Genomic DNA, 9,305 nt, shown 5'->3' with positions numbered 1-9,305 from the left:
TAAACACAGTGACTTCAAAATATCATTCCTTATAGAAATACAAGTTAAATCTAACAAAGTGTTGACTTATGTTTAAGGTATTTATCCACTGGTTACATAGCGCTATACTGTACTATACAAAGCTAATATTATATTTAATTTTTATTGTAAGTTTCGCATAATTGATCATTTCATAATACAACAAAGATGCCTGACTTCGTCTGATAAGAAATTCATTTAATTAACGAATGCATTGTTTTATATTTAAAGCTGTTAACACACTTATAAAACATCATATCACCCACTAAGGAGAGTTCTCATCTACGCGAGCAAAGCTAGTAACGACAAGTAAATAGTATAGCACGATATCGCGCTATAAAACCAGTGGATTTATCTTTATATTATAGATAGTATCCCATAGCGTGTGTCCTCGCGTTTTCGTAATAATCGAAATATTCTGACGGCGAACTCGAGTGCTTTTTTACAACCTCATCAAGTTGCATCTGGTCACCCCAGTCAGCCTGAAACAAAAATATAATAATCACCTTTAAAGAATAACTGCGCTATATACCTTAATTAGCTGAACCAGAATTTAACAAAAAAATATATTATTGTAGCCTAAGTTACTCCTTATTATATCATTTATCTGCCAGTGAAAGTCCCGTCAAAATCGGTCCAGCATTTCAAGAGATTAGCCGGAACAATCACATAGACAAAAGTTTAAAAAAATGTCATTTTGGTATATACCATCTATACTAACATATGCATTGAGTAACAAAGGGCTATTTTAATATTACAAACAGACACTCCAATTTTATTATATGTATAGATTCAGTTATCATATTATATAACAACAACAACAACAGTCTGTAAACTCCCACTGCTGGGATAATGGCTCTCCCTTTGAGGAGAAGGTTTGGAACATATTCCACCACGCTGTTCATATGCGGGTTGGTGGAATATTATATAAGATTACTAAATATTATGAAACAAAGTCGCGTTTGGCTGTATGTTCGTGATAAACTCCAAAACTACTGAACGAATTTTCACGCGGTTTTCACTAATAGATTAGAAATACATAAGTCGCGTCGATGTAGAAAAAGTTCATTAGTTTTCTATGTCGTCTCGGGTCTGGGTGTTTGTGGTATCGTTACTTCTGATTTTCCATGACACAAGTGCGTTAGCTGCTTACATTGGGATCAGTAAGGTATGTGATGTTGTCCAATATATTCATAAGCTCAACCCACAACTCTGTCACGTAAGATGATTGGTGGTAGGGATTTGTGCAAGCCCGTCTGGGTAGGTACCACCCACTCACCAGTTATTCTACCGCCAAATAACAGTACTCAGTATTGTTGTGTTCCGGTTTGAAGGGTGAGTCAGTGTAAATACAGGCCCAAGGGACATAACATCTCAGTTCCCAAGGTTGGTGGTACATTGACGATGTAAGGAATAGTTAATATTCCTTACAGCGTCATTGTCTATGGGTGGTGGTGACACTCTATACCATAAAAAAATGATAAATTAATTAAACACTTACAAAATTAGGGAACCTCGACCTCTTCTCATCAAACTTCTTCTCATTGATGCATCGCAAAAGGTACAGCCTCTCCACCCAAGGCCATATCATGTAGTCCAACATACCCGGTTTGTTTCCGCCGAAGTAATTTGTACCTTAAAGTAATGGAAATAAAGCTCAACATCCCGTGTAGAGTAAGAGCCATTAGATATTCTTCTGGCAAACAGCAAAACTTAAAGAAAAGCCTCTCAATTTCCCACTGCTGAACTAAGGCTCCCTTTGAGGGAGAAGTTTTGGAACATTCACCACGCTGTTCCAATGCGGGTTGGTGCAACACACATGTCGCAGAATTTCGACGAAATTGGACACACGCAGGTTACCTCACGATGTTTTCCCTCACCGAGCACGAGCACAAACACAAATTACAACAACAGCCTGTAAATTCCCACTGCTGGGCTAAAGACCTCTTCTCCCTTAGAGGAGAAGGTTTGGAACATATTCCACCACGCTGTTCCAATGTGGGTTGGTGGAATACACATGTGGCAGAATTTCTATGAAATTTGTCACATGCAGGTTTCCTCACGATGTTTTGCTTCACCGCCGAGTACGAGATGAATTATAAAGACAAATTAAGCACATGAATCAGCGGTGCTTGCCTGGGTTTGAACCCGCAATCATCGGTTAAGATGCACGCGTTCTAACCACTGGGCCATCTCGACTCAACACAAATTAAGCACATGAATATACATCGGTGCCTGGTTTTGCCGCAATCTGGGCGATCTCGCTTCTGATATTATAAGGGTTTTTTCATTTTAACACGGAACCCTAAAAACTCACCCCTTAAAGCCAATTCCTTCTCGAATATGTCCATCGTCTGAATGATCTGTTCACTGCCGTATGCGAAGTTTGTATCGAAACATTCTAAACTCCCTTTTATTAACTGAAAATAAGGGAAAGATTCAGTAAGATGGTCATTTAATAGCGCTGTGCTCTTCTATCGTATCTCGAACCCATGACGACAGAAAGAGAAGAGAGATATCATTGTACCAAGCAAGGCCGATATGGCACATGTTTTATGTATACGGTTTTACGACAGGATCCCAGAAAGCGTTCAAAATGCCTCTGTTGCCAAATTAAAAAAAAAAATTAAGGAACGCTTGTGTGCAAAAGGTTATTATAGAATTAATGAGTTTATGATCGATAGCACACCTTGGGAATGAAACGATCGCACTCTGGCTATTTTATTTCATTTAAATTGTTTATATAATACATGAAACAAAAAAAAACCGTTGAGTTTCTTTCGCCGGTTCTTCTCAGGTCAGGGTAGTTTTTTTTTCCGAACCGGTGATATTGTTTCAATTGACCATCAATAAGTGTAATACTTCTATCTTGAATAAAGCAATTTGAGTTTGAGTAAGGCTTTGTGCAAACTTTTGGGTAGGTACCAATTCGACAGCTATTCTACCGCCACACAGCAATACTTAGTATTTTTGTGTTCCGGTTTGAAAGGTCAGTGAACCCGTATAACTGACATAAGGGGCAAAGCATCCTAAGCCCTAGGGATGAAGTATTGGCAACTTACGGATATACTTTATTCAAATGGGCTTTTACAAGCACTTTTGAATCGTCATTTAACAATTAAGCGAAGCTACAACCGGTTCGGAATGTAGATTCTATCGAGAAGAACCGGCAAGTAAGTAATTAATCTTTTTCAACATTCAAAAATAAAGTGACGTCAGTTAAATACAATTATATCCTGCCTGGAAGTCAACAAGTATTAGTTCCACGCTTTTATCGTCTGTATAATCTTGTACTGAATAAAATGCCTTCTTTAACAAAGTATTTTTTACAAACGGTTTAAATCTATGAAGTTCATACAGCACCAATATACGTGGCGCTGATCCCACCATCTGGTGGAACATTTGTCCTTCCACCTCTCTAAAATAATAACCCATCAGGGAAACCATCTTACCTCATTGAACCTCTCGATAAGCAGTCTATCCTGTGCTTTGACGTACGGATCTCTGGAATGTAACGGGTTCCGTGCGTATTTCTCGTCCAAATAATCGCAAATAACCACACTCTCGAACAAGCATCTATCGCCTTGTTCCGTTGGTATTTCAAGAACAGGAATTTTTACTGAAACAATAATATATTACACTTAGTTGCCTTGGCAAGGCAAACGTCCCAATTAGGACGTTTTCTAGTCTTCACTTTTTGCGCGTTAATAACATATCTATGTACTAGAACATCATTGATTTAGATCTTTGAGAATATTAACGAAACTGGTTTGAGTTTTTAGACCTCTAGTCAGACCCGTAACCGGCGGTGGCTTTACATTTAATATTAACAAGATAAATTAGCTTTTTTCGATTTGCTGTCGAAACTCTTGGCCCTTGGAGTAGTGGTGCAAAAAGCTTCATCAAAAGTATAAAACCTCGCCTCATTGCCTCCACTGGTGACAGGAGAGCTGGTTCGTTTGCCCAGAGGATCGGAATTGCGATTCAACGGGGAAACGCTGCTAGCATTCTTGCCGTTTCACGCGGACAATATACAGTAACTATTTTTAATTCATATTTGTATATATTTAAGCATTGATTGTTTAGTAAGAACCTATTTTATAAAACAAGCCATTACAGAATATATCTTTCTATACATAAAAAAGTGTATCAAAATATGTAATCCTGGGTTCAAAAATCAGGTCACACGTGCTATAAAAATACATTACGATTAGCGTTACAGGTAGTATTTTAAATTTAGTAACATTCGATTTAAATTAACCCACTTATCAAGTGAGCTGAGATTGCCCAGTGGTTAGAACGCGTGCATCTTAATCGATGATTGTGGGCTCAAACCCAGGCAAGAACAACTATATATGTGTGCTTAATATGTGTTTATAATTATAATTCATCTCGTGCTCGATGAAGGAAAATATCGCGAGGAAACCTACATGTGTCAAATTTCACCGAAATTCTGCCACATGTGCATTCCAATCCGCATTAGAACAGCGTAGTGGAATATGTTGCAAACCCCCTCCTTAATGGGAGTCTTAGCCCAGCAGTGGGTAATTTACAGGCTGTTTACTTTACTCATCAATTTAAACAAACGCTTTTAAAAAGACTCACGTCTCGGATTTCTTGCTTTGAACCATTCAGGTAAGTGGAGGGGGTCGAGCCGATAGACTTCATATTTGGCCTTCTTTGCTTCCAATATTAACAAAACACGGTGACCATATGGGTTCATGTCTACATGGTACAGCCGCAGCTTATCCGTGAGGCGAGGTGGTGACACAGCACCTGGAAGAAGAAGATTACTTTATTATTAGAACTCATTAACCGATGATTGCGAGTTCAAATCCAGACAAGCACTTAATAATAATGTGCTTAATTTGTCTTTATAATAGGCTATTTGACTGGTTTTTAAAACCCATTTTATATTATTTAGCAGAGGTTAAGGAACCCAGTAAAAGTTGTTTTTTTTTTATTTTTAGTACATATTTGTCGAAAGATATATTAAAAATTCCATATTTAAATAGCGCGCGAAAACGCTACTTGGACAATATGGCGCTGCAATGGGGTCGGTGACGTCACTTTGCTGTATTTTAATCCGTGGTACATATAGTAGAAAAGCAAGGTTTACAAGAAAGTGACTTCATCATAAGCCCGGCCAATGAGAAGCGTTTTGTGTCATAAAAAAAATCATTTTTATTTATTATTTTTTGAATAAACTAAGTATTATTTTCAAATTTCGTTAGTAAATAACCATTTTTAAACTCATAATATACATTGATTATAATAATTCACAATTTATTTTTCGCATTAAAACATCGTGAGGAAACCTGCATGAAAACTTCATAGACTTTCTGCCAAACCCTCTTCTTAATATGAGAGGCCTTAACCCAGCAGTGCGAAATATATGGGCTGTTATTTCACTTTGCATCTAAGTTGTGTAGCACATATACGTAAATATTAATGGGTCAATAAACTTACAACAAATATAGGTCAAACATTACCATTCAGACGTATTCATTCAAATTATTAGCTTATAAAGGAAACTATTTTTTATGGTATAGCTTGGCGGACGAGTATATGGGCCACCTGATGGTAAGTGGTCAACATCACCCATAGACAATGATGCTGTAAGAAATATTAACTATTCCTTACATCCCCAATGCGCCACCAACCTTGGGAACTAAGATGTTATGTCTCTTGTGCCTGTAGTTACACTGACTCAGCCTTCAAACCGGAACACAACATAACTGAGTACTGTTATTTGGCGGTAGAATAACTGGTGGGGTGGTACCTACCCAGACGGGCTTGCACAAAGCCCTACCGAGTAATGACTATGATAACATATCTCTATATAACATTTAAAATGTGATCTGTGTTAATTAGAACGGGTTCTGACAGCTGGAAGACCTAAATATATATATATGTGTTACAGCATTTAGCAACGCAGCGATTACACACCAATAATCCAGGTCAAGGCGTCTACGTGCAAGCATTACGAATCAACTGCTTACGATCGCATCACATAACAGGCTATTTGACAATGCGAAAAAAAAACCGTCAATTATTGTAATCAGTATGTATTATGAGTTTAAAAATAGTTATTTATTAACGAAAGTTGTAAATAATTCATTCAAGAACCCATAAATAAAATTGTTTTTTTTTAAACGTTTGTAACAAAACGCTCCTGATTGGCCGGGATTATGATGAAGTCACTTGCGTGTTAACATTGCTTGCCAATATGTACCACAGATTAAAATACAGGTAAGTTCTCAACATCATTGCAACGCCATATTGTCCAAGTAGCGTTATCGCGCGCTATTTAAATATGGAATTTTTAATATGATATTTCTCGGCAAATATGTACTAGAAATAAAATCAAGTTTTACTGGGCTCCTTAACCTCTCCTTAACCTGCTGACTATGTCCCAATGATGTTTTAGTAAACAGATATGTTATTAACACGCAAAAAGTGAAGACTAGAAAACGTCCTATTGGGACGTTCGCCTTTAGTCGTTTTACGTAGTAATACGTTATAATACATCATAAGTACGTAGTGATACGTTTTGCGTAATTAAAACATCTAGTTATATAGTAAAGGAACGCTGATAATTTTAGAAGTTTCTAATGTGTTGCACGCGTGTGAAGCCGGGGCGGATCACTAGTGCCGTCTAGTAAATTCAAGTCGTTTATAAAAATAGGTATATTGGTAAAAAAAGGCGTATTATTCGATACAAGATTTTGTAGATGATAAAAAGGCGTGGAATTAACACCTGTCGACTTCCAGGCAGGATATATTAATTTAAATAATTGTAACTAACATGACTGTATTTTTTTAAATGTTGAAAAAGAGTAACTACTGAGTTTGACGGTTCTTCTCGGTAGAATCTACTTTCCAAACCGGTGGTAGCTTCACTTAATATTAAATGACGATTCAAAAGTGCTTGAAAAGCCCACTTGAATAAAGTTTATTTTGATTTTTTTTTTATAAGAGATCGTGCTATTTTTATGTATAAACCAATTTTCTAATTTCACACAGTCGACTGTTTCATGGTAGGTTGATTTCAGCGAAAGTAACAATTAAAATATTTTAATTAGGAGTAAAGAGTGTTTGAAAGTTTAATCGTTAGTTGAATGCATCTTTCTTTAATTACTTCTTAGTTGATTGCAGACCTTGGGAACGAAATCTCCTCTAGGCTGGGAAGATATGTTTATTACTAGTTGTTACACACGGTTTCGCTCGCGTTTCAGGGGTTTAATAGGCTATTTGACGGGTTTTTAAAACCCATTTTATATTATTTAGTAGAAGTTAAGGAACCCAGTGAGTCGAGATGGCCCAGTGGTTAGAACGCGTGCATCTTAACCGATGATTGCGGGTTCAAACCCAGGCAAGCACCGCTGATTCATGTTCTTAATTTGTCTTTATAATTCATCTCGTGCTCAGCCGTGAAGGAAAACATCGTGAGGAAACCTGCATGTGACAAATTTCATAGAAATTCTGCCACATGTGTATTCCACCAACCCGCATTGGAACAGCGTGGTGGAATATGTTCCAAGCCCTCTCCTTAATGGGAGAGGAGGCCTTATCTCAGCAGTGGGAAATTTACAGGCTGTTATATATGTTATGTGATGTATTATTTGTGTTTTGATAAAACTATAATGATAAGAGAAAAATTATAATCATAATTACATAGTATGAAACAAAGCGAAGTAAGTATAAATGTGAAAGTAACTCTGACTGTCTGTCTGTCGTTGCTTGTTACGTTGGGATCAGAGTAATGTATGTGATGCATATATGTGCATAATCATATGTATATAAACGAAACCGCTGAAGGTATTATCATGTCAATAATTAAACTGTCATTTTTGAAATAACGCCATTTGTCGTAATTTGTAAAATTTTTATTTCTTTTTGTTTTTTTTTTTCTTAAATTACAATAAAATAAGTGGACTTTAAACAAAATTAATAACAGAGTATAGCTTGTATTATATTAATATATAAATTTTATAATTCTCGGATGTCCGGAAAACTGGTATTTTTTTTTATAAATATGCAAATGCTATGAATCATACGAACAATATGAGTTTACGTCATATTTATTTTTTTTATCTACCAAGAAGTCAAATTTACAAATATTTAAATAAGTGTAACTTTTACCTTTGTTATGAAAAAATAAAAATAAAAAAAACAAAACAATTGCTACTAAAAAAAATAATCTATTAATAGTTTCAAAATATATAACGTGTAAATAACTATTCAACTATTATTTAACAACAATATTTATTTCTTTTAATTTTTGAACGGATGTATTATGATTATCATTCTTAATTATTAATAATATTTGTTTTAGTAACTCGACAATATTCAATGTATAAAAATTATTACTGATAGTGAAATAACTTCCAATGCACATGCGTTAACAAAACGTTGCACACATGACATCATCAACAGCTGTTTTCTATTTACACTCGCTTATTCTATTTAAATTAATAAATTAAGTACATATACATCACTTAATTTTCCGTTAAAATAACAAATAAAACGTCATCACAAAAAATAAATTTAAAAAAAAACTTTATTCTAATAAAGTAATTTTTAAAAGATTTAAGCATCTATTTTGACAAATTACTTATCTAAAATAAAATTTAATAACTGATAAAAATATAATTAAAAAAAAGATGAAACATTTGAAATATATGCAAATATGCCGGCAAATTAAATCGTATAATATAAAATAAATCCCGTACCTGCTCTCCTTGGTGAATAATATGACATTCTAGCACTTTTCTCTCAATTAAATAAATAACACATAAAAACCTTTTTGGAGTGTACTATCACGTTCGGTATCCAATGTGGAAATAGATACGTCACATTTAAAATAAGCTGCTATGACATCATGCCGACCCGATTATCAAAAACCCGGTCGTTTTGTGTAAATATAAACATTGTACGAAAATGCAATGTGGGGACGACAATTCAATTCGGTCGGGTTATTTTATAAGGTCGTGGAACGTAGACGTAACGTTTAGGTAGGTATTTTTTTATTGATTTACCTACATCATTCATGTAGTTTTTAAATTTATTCAAAATGTAATACTAAATGCAATTGACCTTTCTTTGTTTAAATATATCTAAATAATGTTATTATTACGTTAAGTAATGAATGTAAATGCATTTTTTTAAGTATATTTCATTGTAACTTGTATCTTAATTGAGCACTAATAAATTATACCTTATTAAATATAGTATTATATATTATTGTATATATAATTTACTATAGTAGCTATTTCCGTTAAACG

The 9,305-nt window shown here is 34.9% G+C and overlaps 1 protein-coding gene across 1 annotated transcript; it reads right to left on the bottom strand.

Moving 5' to 3' along the window:
* Nucleotides 1–8,910, bottom strand: LOC124541532 (pyrimidodiazepine synthase-like). The gene is made up of 6 exons (XM_047119448.1): nucleotides 8,754–8,910; nucleotides 4,624–4,794; nucleotides 3,471–3,637; nucleotides 2,336–2,438; nucleotides 1,520–1,653; nucleotides 1–500 (listed from the first exon to the last, which is right to left on the bottom strand). Exons 1-6 carry the CDS (start codon nucleotides 8,779–8,781, stop codon nucleotides 381–383), a joined length of 723 nt encoding a protein of 240 aa, XP_046975404.1. The 5' UTR covers nucleotides 8,782–8,910; the 3' UTR covers nucleotides 1–380.
* Between the last annotated feature and the right edge of the window lie 395 nt (nucleotides 8,911–9,305).

Source organism: Vanessa cardui, chromosome 28 (assembly GCF_905220365.1).
Source record: "Vanessa cardui chromosome 28, ilVanCard2.1, whole genome shotgun sequence".
Classification (NCBI taxonomy): domain Eukaryota; kingdom Metazoa; phylum Arthropoda; class Insecta; order Lepidoptera; family Nymphalidae; genus Vanessa; species Vanessa cardui.
Note: the sequence above shows the minus strand (reverse complement) of the source record. Positions and strands in the feature narration are given on the sequence as shown.

Bases quoted from the DNA above. Each gene is read 5' to 3' on its own strand.
- LOC124541532 (XM_047119448.1), bottom strand. From the start codon at position 8,781: ATGTCATATTATTCACCAAGGAGAGCAG. The intron at 4,795-8,753 runs GTACGGGATTTA...TTCTTCTTCCAG, and splicing joins TTATTCACCAAGGAGAGCAG to GTGCTGTGTCACCACCTCGC. The intron at 1,654-2,335 runs GTGAGTTTTTAG...CATTACTTTAAG, and splicing joins GAAGGAATTGGCTTTAAGGG to GTACAAATTACTTCGGCGGA.